Genomic DNA, 16,982 nt, shown 5'->3' on the forward strand with positions numbered 1-16,982 from the left:
TGAATCTGCTTTAAAAAAAAAAAAAGAGGCTTTACCGGTACTCTAACTATGCATTGGCAATATTTAAAATACAAATCCATTAATAATATAAATGTGATTGGATATTTAAAATGGAAGGTTTTTTTTTAATGTTTGAAAATGGTCCCTGCCACAACTCCTTTTCCCATATAAACAGCTAATTTTGCAGCTTAGAAGTTTTAACCACAGTAAGTTGTTGGTGTTCATGTTGTTGTTATTGTTCAGTCACTAAGTCGTGTCCAACTCTTTGTGACCCCATGGACTGCCGTGCACCAGGCCTCCCTGTCCTTCACCATCTCCTGGAGTTTGCTCAAACACATGTCCATTGGGTCAGTGATGCTATCTAACCATGTCATTTCCTGCTGCCCCCTTCTCTTCCTGCCTTCAATCTTTGCCAGCCTTAGAGTCTTTTCCAGTGAGTCAGCTCTTTGAATCAGGTGGCCAAATTATTGGAACCTCAGCTCTAGCATCAGTCCTTCCAGTGAATATTCAGGGTTTGTTTCCTTTAGGATTGACCACAGTAGGATGGGAGATAAAAACCACTGTTAAGAAAAGTGCTGAAAGTGGAGAGGAGGAAGCTGAAGGAGTCAGCACTAACTGGAGTTTCAAAATAAAACAGAAACTGTGCTGCTTGGGACAGGATGTAGAAGGTAGAAGCAGCAGCCCTGTGAGGGGTGGGGATTGCCTTTTGGACCACAAACTGCATCAGCCAGCTCATCTGCAAGCTGTCAGAGGTGAAATGAAAAATGTGTGACTAAGAGTAAGAACCAGAGAAGGCAGAAGGGTCCCATTCAGCAGGGCCATTGACCCAGCATGACCTTGACTGTTTTGCTCCTATCATAAGTAAGACCATTGTGGTGACTCAGCACTATAAGGGAATTTTTGGCTCCATATTAACTTTGCAAATGACCTTGACCGACACTTGATTCTGCCATTTTGAATATTCTATCCATTAATAGTTTTCTTAAGATGGCTAGCTGAATGAAAAAGTTTACACTAAATCTGTTGTGGTAATCATTCCACGATGTATGTAATTCAGGTCATTTTTTAATATACCTTAAACTTACACAGCACTGTATGTCACCTCTATCTCAATAAATCTAAAAGAAAAAAAAAGTTTTAAGTAGTTAGACTTTATAGGGATGCAATGAAACAAGTTAGAGTTGTAAACTGAAAGTGTTATGGGAAATGTATCACTATATGTTGAGGGACAGCAAAGAGTCGGACACGACTGAGCGACTGAACTGACTGACTGAGCCTTTAAAAAGTAAAAAAATAATAAAGTTAAATATTTACTGAGTTCCTACTATGCACCAAGCACTTTATTTAGCAATTTATAAGCATCATCTCATTTAATTTTCCTAATGACTTGTTAAGCAGGTAATCTTCCATTTTATAAATGAGGCAACTGGCATATCTACCATTACTTGGAAAGCTATCCTATAAAAATAGAGACTTACGTGAAAATATATAAAAGCAAAGTTGTTTACTGCAGTGTTACTTACAAGAATGAAAAAGTGAAATGAAGTATATGTCCAATAGAAAGAAAGGATGAAGGCACATCTGTAAAATATATTTTTGGAATAATTTTTAAAAACAATGAGGAGATAATGATATAATATTTTTAAAAGAGTAAATTTATCTGTGTATAATGTTTACATCTAAATTGCAAGGGATATACGCTGGCCTAGGGCCAACCTGGAGGAAAGGAAAGGAGGCTGGAATCTACCTTGTGACAGGAAAAAGGCCGACAGGGAAATAGAAATACATCAAAATGTTGCTACCAGAGGAACTTACCTGGTGGCTCAGTGGATAAGAATCCACATGCCAATTCAGGGAACACAGACTTGAAAACACAGGAAAATTCCACATGCCTGTGTGTCACAACCGCTGAACCTGTGCTATAGGGGCCCACGAGCTGCAACTGCTGAGCCCATGTGCTGCGACAATTGAAGCCCTCACAGCTAGAGCCCTGTGCAATAAGAGAAGCTACCACAATGAGAAGCCCGTGCGCTGCAAAGAAGAGTAGCCTCCCCGTTCCCCACAACTAGAGAAAAGCCTGATGCCACCAAAAATCTTGGCTTTCTCTGACTACTGAGGCCTAATAAAAAAATCAGAGACGAGAGTCTGGGGGAACTAGAAAGGTGAATTTAATCCTCAGCTGGTGGAAGGGAGACACAGCAGGCACATGCCTCAAAAATTGTGCCCCACTTCCATGAGGAATCTGTGCTGTGCTTAGTCACTCGGTCTTGTCCGACTCTGCGATCACATGGAGTAGCCTGCCAGGCTCCTCTGTTGTTGGGGATTCTCCAGGCAAGAATACTGGAGTGGGTTGCCATGCCCTCCTCCAGGGGACCTTCCCAACCCAGGAATTGAACCCAGGTCAGTGGAACCCAGGTCTCTCGCATTGCAGGTGGATTCTTTGCCATCTGAGCCACTAGGGAAGCCTGTGAGGGATCTGGAGGATTCTACGGATGAGGGCTTGTCCTCAGGGGTCGGTGGTGAGGAACAAAAGTGTAAAGATCTTGTATTCTTCCTCTTGCATTGTTTCAAAAACAGTTGCAGACTAGCCTCAGCCTGTTAATTGGGTCTGGCAGTCCCATAGCCTAGTAGTTGACTCCATTGTCTTTTGTGTATTGTACTGTGGCCTTCTTTTATAATGCAAAAAGAGAGAAAACGACACGGAGTGCTCTGCAAAGAGAGTGCAGTAAAGGTGAGCACCAGATACAGGATGTAATTAGCATAGAGTTAAAGGATAGTAGGTGCAGAATGCAGCTCCTGCAGAGCCAGGGGGCAGAAAAGCAAGCTTAGTTATAGGCTACAAATTCGGACCCATTAAAATAAAAACTAGCAGTGATTAGGCCTGCTCACTGTTCTCTCCATCTTCTTTGTTCTCAGGAAAGAAAAGTAAGACTCATTCTTCTTTTTTCCCTTTTCATTGCAACAAGCCTAAGTGCAGCAATGAAGACCCAAGGCACCCAAAAATAAAAATAAAGAACAAATTAATATTTGAAAACTCTAAAAAATGTTGCTGTTAGATATCTCTGGGTGATAAGAGTAAGTCTAATTTTTATATTCATTTTTATACTTTTTTCAATTATTTATCTTTTCTAAGAGCTTAAATTACTTAAGTACCTTGGGTTAGAGGCTTCCCTGGTGGCTCAGACACTAAAGAATCTGCCTGTAATGTGGGAGACCCAGGTTCAATCCCTGGGTCAGGAAGATCCATCCCCTGGAGAAGGAAATGGCAACCCAGTCCAATATTCTTGTTTGGACAATCTCATGGACAAAGAAGACTGGCAGGCTACAGCCCATGGGGTTGCAAAGAGTTGGGCACGACTAATATTTTTACCCTTGGTTAAGTAATAATATGCCTTATAATGTTAATGATCAGAAAAATATATTATTTAAAAAATTATTTCTCCACCCCCCAAAAATTCATTTTGTAGATTAGTCTGGAAAAGTTGCTAGGGTCCTCCTGAAATAATTAATTATTGAGTACCTAAGTATCTCATGGAGCTACTAGATCAGTCCCAAAAGAAAAGATTCCTTCATTTATTCCTTCTCTTTATTTCCCCCTCTCATGCCTGTCATTCTCTTTTTAAAACAGTAGTTAAGACCTGGCCCCTCTGCCTTTTGAAGCTTATTATCTAGATGAAAGAATCAAATTGCTATGTCATTGAATTGCTAATTCAAAACTTGCTATCTCCTCCTAAAATCTGATCCTGCAGTTTCTGCCCCAGTGGGGTTTATATTGAAAAGCTGTCGCTGCAATTTAGGCACCTGGCCCCTCCAGACTTTGAGGAAAGGCATTAGCTTGAGCCTTTGCCTGCCTTTACCCAGTTTGCCCAGTACTTTTTCATTCCCAGCTTAATCAAAATCAAATCTCTTAATTCAGATAGCAGAACATTGGCAAAACTCAACATTCAGAAAACGAAGATCATGGCATCTGGTCCCATCACTTCATGGGAAATAGATGGGGAAATAATGGAAACAGTGTCAGACTTTATTTTTGGGGGCTCCAAAATCACTGCAGATGGTGACTGCAGCCATGAAATTAAAAGACGCTTACTCCTTGTAAGGAAAGTTATGACCCACCTAGATAGCATATTCAAAAGCAGAGACATTACTTTGCCAACAAAGGTCCGTCTAGTCAAAGCTATGGTTTTTCCTGTGGAGTATGGATGTGAGAGTTGGACTGTGAAGAAGACTGAGCTCTGAAGAATTGATGCTTTTGAACTGTGGTGTTGGAGAAGACTCTTGAGAGTCCCTTCAACTGCAAGGAGATCCAACCAGTCCATTCTGAAGATCAGCCCTGGGATTTCTTTGGGAGGAATGATGCTAAAGCTGAAACTCCAGTACTTGGCCACCTCATGCGAAGAGTTGACTCTTTGGAAAAGACTGTGATGCTGGGAGGGATTGGGGGCAGGAGGAGAAGGGGATGAAAGAGGATGAGATGGCTGGATGGCATCACTGACTTGATGGACGTGAGTCTGAGTGAACTCCGGGAGTTGGTGATGGACAGGGAGGCCTGGCGTGCTGCGATTCATGGGGTCGAGAAGCGTCGGTCGGACACGACTGAGCGACTGAACTGAACTGAACTCAGGCTCCCTGGGCACCAGCAGCTCTTCATGTTTCTCTCTGACAGAGCCTTCTTTCTTGACAACTTGCCCCCGACCCTCTGGACCCCTTCAGTAAGGACTTCTCAGCGATCAGAAATGAAAAAAAGATACATCTCCAGTTCAGTTTTGGTTATCTGCTTTCAGGCCCTTCCTGTTCTTTCTGTTCCCGAGGAACAAAAATCAGAGACACAACCAGTGCTTTCCCAATGCAGACTGGGCCCAGGTCCGTTCTGACCACAGGGAGTTCGTGTTGAACCAAATGCTGCATGTCACAAGCGACACATTCTTTTGTTCTGTTTTCAACTAAACAGTTGCCTTGGTCAGTCCTTTGAGAAATCATTTCTGAAAGAGCCCCATGCCTAATGTTAGAGCGGAGCCTTCTGAGAAGTTGATTCATGTTGTAATCACAGATCAAGTGCCTGTCTCTCTCATTTATATGTCATCAATTCAGTTCAGATCAGTTGCTCAGGTCGTGTCCATTCTGCAACCCCATGAACTACAGCACACCAGGCCTCCCTGTGCGTTACCAACTCCCGGAGTTGACTCAAACTCATGTCCATCGAGTTGGTGATGCCATCTAACCATCTCATCCTCTGTCGTCGTTACTTTGTGGGTAACTTGTCATCTGGTTTGCAGCTCTAGAATTCTCTGTTTTAAGTGTCCATAGTCAGTATCAATCATCTAATAGGGCTTCCCAGGTGGCTCAGTGGAAAAAAAAAAAAAAGTTAAAAAAAAAAATCATCTAATATCTTACAATTTATTAAAACTTAACTTGCAGTATACACGTTGCTTTTTTTGAGGCCCACCTCTACTTTTAGGATGTGTTTTTTGCCATGTAGATTTTCTTCCTGAAATCTAATGAATGTATCAGAACAAATTTCAGTCCTCAGAAGGGAATTTTTCACTTTAACTACCCGGCAGTTCCAAGTCATCTGAAAACAGCTATGAGCACTGGGCTGTGAGGACATCAGGAACTGGAAGACAGAACCGAGAAGCTGAAAGGTAGTTTCTCTGCCAGGACCCAGCAGACTGTGCTGGCCCGGCCATCTGGACACGTGGGAGACACGGCGAAACACAGACAGAGGGCCACCCGGCCAGTTCTCACAGTGACTTAGCGTTTTGCTGCTGTCAGCCAGGGATGGCTGCTTCAAAGAGCTGCCTGTCTTCAGTGCCTGTAGTTTTCTCTGCTGAACTCATCCTGTGGCCCCCTCCCCCAAGTCTGCTTCTCCGATAACTCAGAGAACCACGTCCATTCACTCAATAAACACTTACGGAGCATGAGCTCTGTTCTGGTCCTGGGCTTGGTGCTGGCGGTGTAGTGATGAGCACAGGAAATAGGGCTCCTGCCTCCTAGAGCTTGCAGCCAAGTGGGCAAGGCACGCACATCACACACACAGTTTGTCACTGTAGATCGTGCAAGTGCTACCAGGGGAAATATGAGTTCAGATGAGGGTGGGGAACCGATTTGGATGGGCTGAGTGGGACGGGGCTCAGGCCGCCCTGTGCTGCAGAAGTGAGCTTGAAGCTGAGGTGAGGGTGAAGTAAGGGCCCTAATGTGTAAACCAGGCAGACACACGTTAGCTAAGTTAAATGTACACACACAGTGCTTTCACAGTGAATTTTGGCTCTGTATCCAAATTAAGAGCAGAGCACTCTCTCTGAGTTTTCTTGGCTGTTCTGGAAATACGGTCTTGTGTGCCTGGATTCCTGGTCCTTACTTCAGTTTGCCTCTGGGCTGTCCCTGTTATGGGTTTTTGGTCTTCATTTGTCCTTAACTGTACTCACTGCTTTGTGAGTAGCCTGGTGGGCCAGGTTCCCTCCACTGATCTTTAAACTTTCTCACCTGACTGTGCTTCACAGATCAGCCTGTCTGCTCCTCCACTCTGGCTCTGCCCCACACATCACCAGGTAGAAGCTTCCCAGGGAGGCTCCAGCCCTTCACCCTGTCCTACCACAGCCTCAGAGTCTGTGCTGTTATGGCTGCTGGAAATGCAGAAGAAGCACTTAGAAGGAGCATAGCCTTCTATGCCTTTCACATCTGAATTCAGATTGTGACTCTGATCTTAGATGTGTGTCCCAGTCCAGTTTTTTGATCTCTTCAAAGCTTGCTATCATTACCTGGAAAATAATTTTTGCTATGAGGATTAGAGATAATGTGTGCCGAGCATGCAGTACCTAGTTGGCATTCATTGAAAGCAACCACCCCGACCCCCCACCCCTGGGTGAGCCAGAAGGGAAGAAAGGATTCTGGGGATGTTGTCCCAGAAAGTATATACATGCTTTCTTCACCTTCTTCATGACTAATGCGCTCTGGTTTGCAGGCAGAAGACAAGGCAGACGTGCTGAATAAGGAGCTTCTCTTGACCAAACAGAGGCTGGTGGAGACCGAAGAAGAGAAGAGGAAGCAGGAGGAAGAGACGGCTCAGGTAACAGGCATGGGCGGGCGGGGGGGGGGGGTAACTAGTCTTTACGCAGGTGCATTGGTTCCTGGACTTGATTAATACTATAAACAGGAAGTAAAGTTGTTGTTGGTCAGTTGCTCAGTTGCATCTGACTCTTTGCGACCCCATGGACTATAGTACACCAGGCTTCCCTGTCCCTCACTATCTCCCAGAGCTTGCTCAAAATCGTGTCCATTGAGTCGGTGATGCCATCCAGCCATCTCATCCTTTTGTCATCCCCTTCTCCTCCTGCCTTCAATCTTTCCCAGCATCAGTTAAATATGAAGTAAAGTTAAATTTGTTCTAAATCAAGGCTGGTGCTGAAGCGGTACATGTGAGTAGCACTGAGTCATTTCTCCTGAAGGGTGTTAGGAGAGGTGGCAGCATTTCCACCCTGGAACAGCTTTCAGGAATTTGCCTTCACTGAGATGTCTAGCAAGAGTGTTAAGTCTTCTCCAAGTTTAAGAACTTGGAATTATGACCCAAGAGCTGTGACAAATCTGTAAATTTCGTGTCACATCTCCAAGATGACTGACTTCTCTGAAGTCATTTATGAGGATCATTAAGCCAGATGCCTACAGAGATCTCTGCTGAGATTTGCCTCCATCAGTCTTGCTTCATTTTCTGGATTGATGACTTTGAAGAAGGAACACCAACATTTCTGTTCCTGGCAGAACTCTCAAATCATATTCTCTGAGGGAATAGAAAGAAACCCTTGGGAATCAGCCTTGAAGTTAGCTCCCTCCTAACTTCAAGTGGTGAGGATGATCAGCTGGAAGACACGCCATTGCCCAGGAGCCCCAGAGGTGACAGGTGACAGCTGGAGTCAGAGCTTCCAGCTTCCGTAAGGAAGAGCAGGCTGTTTCACCAGTGGTCTCCATCTCTGTCTGTCCCAGCCAGGCACGATTAGCTCAATTATTTTAATGAGTTTCATTCGGAGACATCAATAATAATAATAAATATAAAACAGAACACAAAGCATTTCAAAGACCTCCTTCCAAGCAACCAGGAAAAGTTCCAGTAAAGTTACTAATGAAGGGATGTGTTATTTAGCATCTTCCGGAATTTATAAAAAGTATTCCATGATTTCCATTTTTTTCCCCTAAATAATGAAATGTTTTGGCAATTACGGTGGACCAGGAATTTTTTTTTTAACGTAATCAAAAATATTCAGGGGCTGATTATTGGTTTGATCTTGGCATTTTGATGGGTTTTACTCTTTTCTTGATTTCCTGCTTTTTGAGGGCCTACTTCAGTACTTTAGGTAAAGAATAAAGCTATTAACAAAGGAATTTAATCCATGATTTTCCTTTTGTGTGTGTGTGTGTGTCTTATTTTAATTATGGTTCCCTTGGGACTATGGTTCCCAAGTGAGATCATTCTCATTTGTCAAATGAGTTAACTACAACTTAGAGAAACTGAGGGAATTACTCAAAGCCTCTCAGCTACCTAAGTTGACCCTGAGTCAGTGGAACCTTATAGCAGAAGGGACAAAGGGCATGGTTGATGTCCTTGAATTATGGAAGATAAAGAACGGAGACCAATAAAAACAAATAAGTTTGAATCAGTATAACCTATAAATGCTCTTAAAATTTTAGAATGTAGCAAATATGAAGAAACTCCCAGGTCCTCTAATGAGAAGTTCAGCTATCAATTGCAATAACTTGTGGATTTGGAAGTACCAAGTATCCTCTGTTCATATTTTGGGATGCTGCAAAGCAGAATTCATCCGCTGTTTTCTGATTGTGTACTTGCAGAGTAACCAGGGTTGGTTTTCGTTTGGTCATCTTGGGAGAATTGAATTCTTTCCCTTTTATCTGGTGACATCTAAGCCTTTTCATTGCTCTAACCTTCTTCTTGAGCTGCCAAGCTACAGAAATAACTGTGGTTTTAGGTTCAGCATTCATAATTCAGTATTTCTGTGACTGTAACAAGTACTGCCTCGTATGTCACTTTAACTTCTAAAGTCAGTGTTTCTTTAGTCCACACCTCCATTTCTGACTCCAGTCCCAAAAGCCTCTTGTTTCTACCTCCAGAGAGGTAACAGCAGAGTCAATATGAGATGAGAAAGAAGGCTAAAATGTTTTTTCAGTAGTCTCTGACAGAGCATCAAGAGTACATGCAGTGTTTGCTGTGATGTTTTTTGTTTTAGACTCATGAGGATAAAGATAGCTTCTGAATGGACCCTTATTCGACAGTTGTTTACCTTGCTGTTGACTGGGAATCAGGCAAGTCAATATCCATATTACACTCGAATATGGATATTGGTGGAAATGTGTAAAGATTTTGATTGAGTCTTGATGTTTCTCATTCTTACTCTTTATAGCTAAAAGAAGTCTTCAGGAAACAGCTAGAGAAGGCGGAATATGAAATCAAGAAGACTACAGCTATCATTGCCGAGTATAAACAGGTAATGTACCCCTGTGGGCTTCATCACTGTAGAAGTATTTGTTTCACTTTTTTCTTTGAGGAAATTTTGTTTGTTTGTTTTTAGAGTTTCCAGAACAGTTGCTGCACTGCACGGATTATATTTGTTGGCTCATTTTCCCCTCTGAAACAGACAGTGGTTAGACATGCTTGCTGATAACATGGGAAGTTTAATTGAGCAAAACAATCTGTTGGTTGTTTTCAATGTTTGATAGATTTAGAGGAATGAGAAATCTTATTACCATTGGGATCCTGCCTCTGCCTTACTCAGAAGCTAATTTCCAGTAGATCACATTTGCCAAGCACTAGAATTTAGCGTTTGTGCAGCTAGGAGATCCGTGAGTCCTTTGCTGTCACCGTAGAGAACACGGGAGCTCTTTTCTGCATATGCCTGTGTGGCTTTACCCAACAGGGGCTAGTGCCTAGCAGGAAACCTCTTGTGAACCTTAAAATGATCTTTTAATGGGCGGGGGTGGGGGGTGGAGGCAGGGGCTATTCTCCTTGAGGACGTTTCTGATCTCATCACCAGACAGGGTCTCAGAAAGCCTCCATTCCAGCTCCAGTGGTCCCTGCTGGTTAGGCTGGGGCACAGCCAGGAATCCGCTTGTTGTCACAGGACCCTGACTCGACTGTTCCAGCTTTCCCAAATTATTAAGGCACCATATGCCACCTACTTATCCAGAAATTTCCTTCGGGTCTCCTGTTTCACAAAGAAGCTAGAAGTCTAAGTCTTACTTTTTTTAAAAGTGGTTTTTTGCTTGTAAATAAAATGTATGTCCCTCGTGGAAGTGCAGAAAAACACAAAGAAAACAAACCTCCCTTAATGTTTCCAACTAGAAAGAATCACTTAACGCACTGAGTACGCTTTGTCGCTGTTGATGTATAAATAGAAACGGCAGTCATATTGTTCATGCTCTTGGAGGAAAACTAGTTCATTTGTTATTAGAATATCTTTCCACAAGGATTCCCCCCTTTCTTGGAAGGTTGCTTAGAACTAAGGCCTCAGAGCTATCTTACTCTGTTTTATAATCTGTTTATATCTATATGCTTATTTATCTATACATATATATAATCAATATATGTTTATTTAATGCCTGCTGCATGTGAGGCTTGATACTTTGGAGGAATAAAAGAGAAATTGATTCAGTTTCTCTTCTCTGGAAGCTGATCTTGTAATAGGTAAAACTTGGCCATAATTAAGAGGAGAGGGAATTATGTATGGGAGATAAGGAATCCCTTCCTGGAGAAGGAAGTGATTTGAGTTGTGCTTCAAAGGTAAGGTGAGGTTCAGGCATCTGGAGATGGAGAAGGAAAGTCTGGAAAGGTTGGAAAAGCATGTGCAAAGGCATCGGAGGTTGGTTAGCCACAGTTTTGTTTAGCAAGAGTTTCAAGTACAGGCAAGAAAAGCAAAGATGAGTTGGGGCCGAGTTCAGGGAACGTCTTCAGGGACAGGCTGAGGAGTTTGTATTTCATTCTGTTTGTAGCAGGACGGTGGCATGACTGGGAGCATGGATCTGGCACTACTCGGTCCCAGGGAGAACTGTGGAAGCAAGTGGAGAGATGCACAGGCAGAGAAAGACACAGAGCAGCCAGAGGCCAACAGCAGAGGCTAACGGAGACAAAACAGGGTCCTGCGCTACAGTAGATAGCAGTGGAAATAGAGAAACAAGAAATACAAGAGAGTTAATAAGGACATTTTGAATTTGGATAACCAGGAGAAAGACTGGTTAGACATTAAGCAGTACGAGGAACGTCAAAGACCACGTGCTTGTCATCACTGCAGATGCATTTTTTCCATCACATTAGGCCATAGGTGGCCTCCATATGCAGCACTTTTCAAAGAGCAGTCCTTGGGATGATTCTTGAATATTATCTGGCAAGCACTTCAAGCAACAGGCCCATCTCTTTGAAAATAATTATACATATAATCCAAATGCATTCTGTAGTTGGAATTGGCTACCTGTTGGCTATATTTCAGAAGGTTTGGGCTTATTTAAAATGGTTTATGGTTTGCCAGAATTGCTATAGAGATCACTTCCTTGTAACATCAGCCAGTACAGTCCTGCCTATTGTTTCCAGGCCTGGATCTGGAGAAACTGGAGACTGAAATCAGTAAGTTCTGATCTCTGAAACTATAGCCTGGGATTATTTAAGTGTCTGTTTTGATAATAGAGGTGGACCTTTCATGTTTTTAGTCCAAATTGCACTTGAAAATTTGACATCCCCTAAATGTTTTATTCCATTTTTTTTCCAAAATAAAAAGATTCTTACTTCACTCGGGCTTAGTAATACTTGACCTTCCAGTTTTATATGTATATATATATGGTATATATAGGGCTTCCTAGGTGGCACAGTGGTAAAGAATCCGCCTGGCAATGCAGGAGATGCAAGAGACACAGGTTCAGTCCCTGGATTGGGCAGATATCCTGGAGGAGGAACCCACTCCAGTATTCTTGCCTGGAAAATTCCATGGACAGAGGAGCCTGGCAGGCTATAGTCCATGGGGCCACAAAGAGTCAGACATGACTGAGACACTGAGCACAGAGAGAGAGAGAGAGAGAGAGAGATCAGTGTACACACACACACACACACACGCACACACACAATTTGGGGGACTTTAAAAGCACTTTTTCTCTGTTCCCTGTACTTGTTAGCACCTTGTTTCAGAATAATGAGATGTTTTTTAATGGCTCTATATTAAACCTTTATGTAAATTTTCTTTCCCAGTGATTATCATAACAGTACTTTTCAGTCATGAAGAAACTGAGGCTTAGAAAGATGAGTGAATATACCCAAGGACACCATGCTAGGAAGTCATAGAGCTAGACTCCAGGCATTTCATTTTATTCTGTGTTGCCAAACCTCTTGTTTAAAGTTTTAAGTCTCTATTATTTTCTGGTCACTTTAACTTTTAAAAAATTCACTCTGCCACTTCCTAAAGAAACTTGTGATTGAAAACAGAAACTCTTTGTGTTGTAGCAGACAGGAGACATTTCTGGTTCAGAATTATTTTCATCAGATTCCTAGAATAGTACCTTGGCCAAAGTAGACAGTCAGCAAGATTCTACAGATTGATTCCAAAGTGAGGACAGGAATTCTCTGGAACCAGTCACAAAAGCTAGTGACAGACATAAATCAAACTTATCCCCTGTGTTTTTTCTACTGACTGAGATAGAAATGTGCTTATATACAGAACAGGCTTAGGCTTTCTGCAGCTCATTGTGGGAATGACTGGCAAATTTGCAAAATTTCATCTAGTGTCAGAGATGCTGGAGTGATATATGGGTAAATGAACAGCTATGTGCACATGCTACATGAGTCGTTGTACTTTCTAATAAAGCAGCTCTTTTCTTTCTCTTAGATCTGTTCCCAGTTGAGTACCCGACTGGAGAAACAGCAAGCAGCCAGCAAGGAGGAGCTGGAAGTGGTAAAGGTGAGAAAGAATGCAACAGTTCTGTCATACAGTGTCTTCCCAATTCATGTCATCTTAAGTGAGTACTTGATCCCAATATATGATGACATACCACAGGCAGGACAGCCTGTAAATACAGCCCCCACCCCACCTTTGTTACAAAGGATTTAGGAATTATGGAGAATAGGATTCGTCTCTGGACTGGGATGTGGGCCAGATGAAAGCCCATAAACCTTGTGGGCTGTCAGAGACAGGTAACAGGAAAAGAGGTTAGATTTCAGCCTTGGCACACGAGGCCCCTGAGCTTTCTTGCATGTTGGCAACCTGGGACCCCTCAGAAGCCGGCATCCCAACTGTGCCTGGATTGATGTGACTTCAGTGTGCAGCCCAGGAGGATCATCCCATTAATCTCTTAAAACAGCAGACGCCATGGGCAATATAGAACTCAGCTGGAGGTGGATTTTTCCACCAGTGTTTTAGAGATGTAAAGGAAATCTGTAGCATTTATAGGGATCCCCTGGTGGCTCAAACAGTAAAGAATCTGCCTGCAATGCAGGAGACCCGAGTTCTAATCCCTGGGTCAGGAAGATTCCCTTGGGGAAGGGAATGGCAACCCACTTCAGGATTCTTGCCTAGAGAATTCCATGGACAGAGGAGCCTGGTGGGCTACAGTCTATGGAGTCACAGTCAGATTTATTTATATGCCGCCCCCTCGTGGTAGAACTCCTTGTGTTTCTTTTCTGTTTGAAAAAAGCAATAGCTTACTCTACAGAACCAGGAGTAAATTAAGTGGATTGGTATTCTTTAAGCAGCAGCGTCGGCACAGCCCACTCTTGGGACCAGTGTTACAGAAACCTGATGCAATTCAATTTGAATATATTCAGGTTTATACAGTACTAGTAAGTAAATGCATTCTAGGCACTTTTGCATATCATTTAACAACTTGACAAGTTATTTAACCTCGGCTCAGACAGTAAAGAATCCACCTGCAATGTGGGAGATATGCGTTTGATCCCTGGTTAGGAAGATCCCCTGGAGGACAGCATGGCAACCCACTCCAGTACTCTTGCCTGGAGAATCCCCATGGACAGAGGAGCGTGGTGGGCTACAGTCCATGTGGTAGCAAAGAGTCGGCCATGACTCAGTGACTAAGCACAGCTTTATTTTGTGTTCTGTAAACTAGAGATATTACCTACCTCATAAGGTCATTTTGAAGATTAAATAAGATGATGTATATAAAGTGCTTAGTCTAGAACTTGGCACGCAGTAAATACTCAGTGAATACATATTTTATAAATTATAACCTGAAAATCTGAGACATGAGAACTGAAAAATCTGAACCTTGCTCTGGGAAGGTGACTTTTGGGGCTTTGGGCCTGGGAGACATGCTTGGACATACCAGAGAAAGAATTTAATGACCAGTGGAATGAAGAAGCAGCTAATGAAAAGATGACACCAAAGCCTTTAGGCCTACATGGTGGGGTTATGCACGGTGACACAAGTGTGAGCACGGTTGCTTTGTGTGTGTGTGTGTATGTGTGTGTGTGTGTAAAGAGGGGAGCATGGTTATGGTTAGGGACATCCTGAGCTTGTAACAGTAGGGCATCAAAATAAAAATATTCTATAATATCCCTGATCTCTTAAATTTTTTGAAGATATTTTAAGAAAACAGCAGATCTATTGTTGCTATTGTTCAGTGCTCTCTGCTTGATTGACAGTCCAGGCATATAACCTAGTGACTTTTATCATCTTGAACAATAACGACCATCTTTCCTTAAAGTTGAACAAAAGGACATATCTTGAGTTGGCCAAAAAATTCATTTGGGTACTTCTATACCATCTTATGGAATAACCCAAACGAACTTTTTGGCCAGCCCAATACTTGTTTGTTGCTAGGGTAGACCTAGGTTACTCATAATGACCTTCCTTGTCTAAGTAGGCAAATTTACTTGTACTCTTTAAGCCTCTTCATTTGTAAATGGGGATGATAATAGTACCTAATCATATGGTCAGATCAGATTAGATCAGATTAGTCGCTCGGTCATGTCCGACTCTTTGCGACCCCATGAATTGCAGCACACCAGGCCTCCCTGTCCATCACCAACTCCCGGAGTTCACTCAGACTCACGTCCATCGAGTCAGTGATGCCATCCAGCCATCTCATCCTCTGTCATCCCCTTCTCCTCCTGCCCCCAATCCCTCCCAGCATCACAGTCTTTTCCAGTGAGTCAACTCTTTGCATGAGGTGGCCAAAGTACTGGAGTTTCAGCTTTAGCATCATTCCTTCCAAAGAAATCCCAGGGCTGATCTCCTTCAGAATGGACTGGTTGGATCTCCTTGCAGTCCAAGGGACTCTCAAGAGTCTTCTCCAACACCACAGTTCAAAAGCATCAATTCTTTGGAGCTCAGCCTTCTTTACAGTCCAACTCTCACATCCATACATGACCACAGGAAAAACCAAGCCTTGACTGGACGGACCTTTGTTGGCAAAGTAATGTCTCTGCTTTTGAATATGCTGTCTAGGTTGGTCATAACTTTGCTTCCAAGGAGTAAGCATCTTTTAATTTCATGGCTGCAGTCATCATCTACAGTGATTTTGGAGCCCAGAAAAATAAAGTCTGACACTGTTTCCACTGTTTCCCCATCTATTTCCCATGAAGTGATGCGACCGGATGCCATGATCTTCATTTTCTGAATGTTGACCTTTAAGCCAACTTTTTCACTCTCCACTTTCACTTTCATCAAGAGGCTTTTGAGTTCCTCTTCACTTTCTGCCATAAGGGTGGTGTCCTCTTCACTTTCTGCCATAAGGGTGGTGTCATCTGCATATCTGAGGTTATTGATATTTCTCCTGGCAATCTTGATTCCAGCTTGTGTTTCTTCCAGCCCAGCGTTTTTCATGATGTACTCTGCATATAAGTTAAATAAGCAGGGTGACAATATACAGCCTTGACGAACTCCTTTTCCTATTTGGAACTAGTCTGTTGTTCCGTGTCCAGTTCTAACTATTGCTTCCTGACCTGCATACAGATTTCTCAAGAGGCAGATCAGGTGGTCTGGTATTCCCATCTCTTTCAGAATTTTCCACAGTTTATTGTGATCCACACAGTCAAAGGCTTTGGCATAGTCAATAAAGCAGAAATAGATGCTTTTCTGGAACTCTCTTGCTTTTTCCATGATCCAGCAGATGTTGGCAATTTGATCTCTGGTTCCTCTGCCTTTTCTAAAACCAGCTTGAACATCAGGAAGTTCACGGTTCACATATTGCTGAAGCCTGGCTTGGAGAATTTTGAGGATTACTTTACTAGCGTGTGAGATGAGTGCAATTGTGCAGTAGTTTGAGCATTCTTTGGCATTGCCTTTCTCAATCGTATGGTAGCTCTAGGGTTAAATGAGGTAATTAATGCATGTAGACTGTATGCCATGGGCTTGGCATCCAGTAAGGATAATGGTAGAATAAAATTTCTAGAACACATACAAGAAAATGCTATAACACTTCCTATCTCCAGAGTTTTTCTATAGTTACTTTAAGAAAAAGTAGCACCTATCTTCAATAGTTGGGGTTTGTGCTGATTATAACCATTTTGGTCACAGCCCAAGAAAAATACTTTCATAAATGGGCCTTCATTTGATGACCAGAAGCAGTGTCCGAAGAAAAATCATATCACAGTGTCTCAGAACATGATCTATGCTATGAAGCACAGTTGAATACTGGTTATCTCTTTTGGGTATTTCAGGGTAAAATGATGGCATGTAAACACTGCAGTGACATTTTCAGCAAGGAGGGTGCTTTGAAAGCAGCGGCCGTAAGCAGAGAGGACCAGGGCATTGAATCGGATGATGAGAAGGACTCTCTTAAGAAGCAACTGAGGGAGATGGAGCTGGAATTGGCACAAACCAAACTGCAGCTGGTGGAGGCCAAGTGTAAAATCCAGGTTGGTGATTTGGTAAAAGACCAATAAGAAAAAAATAAAAGTTAGTGGTCCAAGATATTCTAGTGTTAAAGCTCAGAATCATGAAATGTTATCCCATATATGATGAATACATTCTCTGCCCACTAAT

The 16,982-nt window shown here is 42.6% G+C and overlaps 1 protein-coding gene across 9 annotated transcripts in view; it reads left to right on the forward strand.

Annotated features, from left to right (window-relative positions):
• The window catches only part of RABGAP1L (RAB GTPase activating protein 1 like), a 741,235-nt gene that overhangs the window by 717,663 nt on the left and 6,590 nt on the right, over positions 1 to 16,982 (forward strand). For all 9 annotated transcript variants that reach the window (XM_061381704.1, XM_061381706.1, XM_061381713.1 and 6 more), the window contains 4 exons: positions 6,962 to 7,066; positions 9,408 to 9,491; positions 12,870 to 12,941; positions 16,658 to 16,855. In XM_061381704.1, the coding sequence (XP_061237688.1) occupies positions 6,962 to 7,066; positions 9,408 to 9,491; positions 12,870 to 12,941; positions 16,658 to 16,855 (459 nt within the window). The remainder of the gene's footprint in view (positions 1 to 6,961; positions 7,067 to 9,407; positions 9,492 to 12,869; positions 12,942 to 16,657; positions 16,856 to 16,982) is intronic.

Source organism: Bos javanicus, chromosome 16 (genome assembly GCF_032452875.1).
Source record: "Bos javanicus breed banteng chromosome 16, ARS-OSU_banteng_1.0, whole genome shotgun sequence".
Lineage (NCBI taxonomy): Eukaryota > Metazoa > Chordata > Mammalia > Artiodactyla > Bovidae > Bos > Bos javanicus.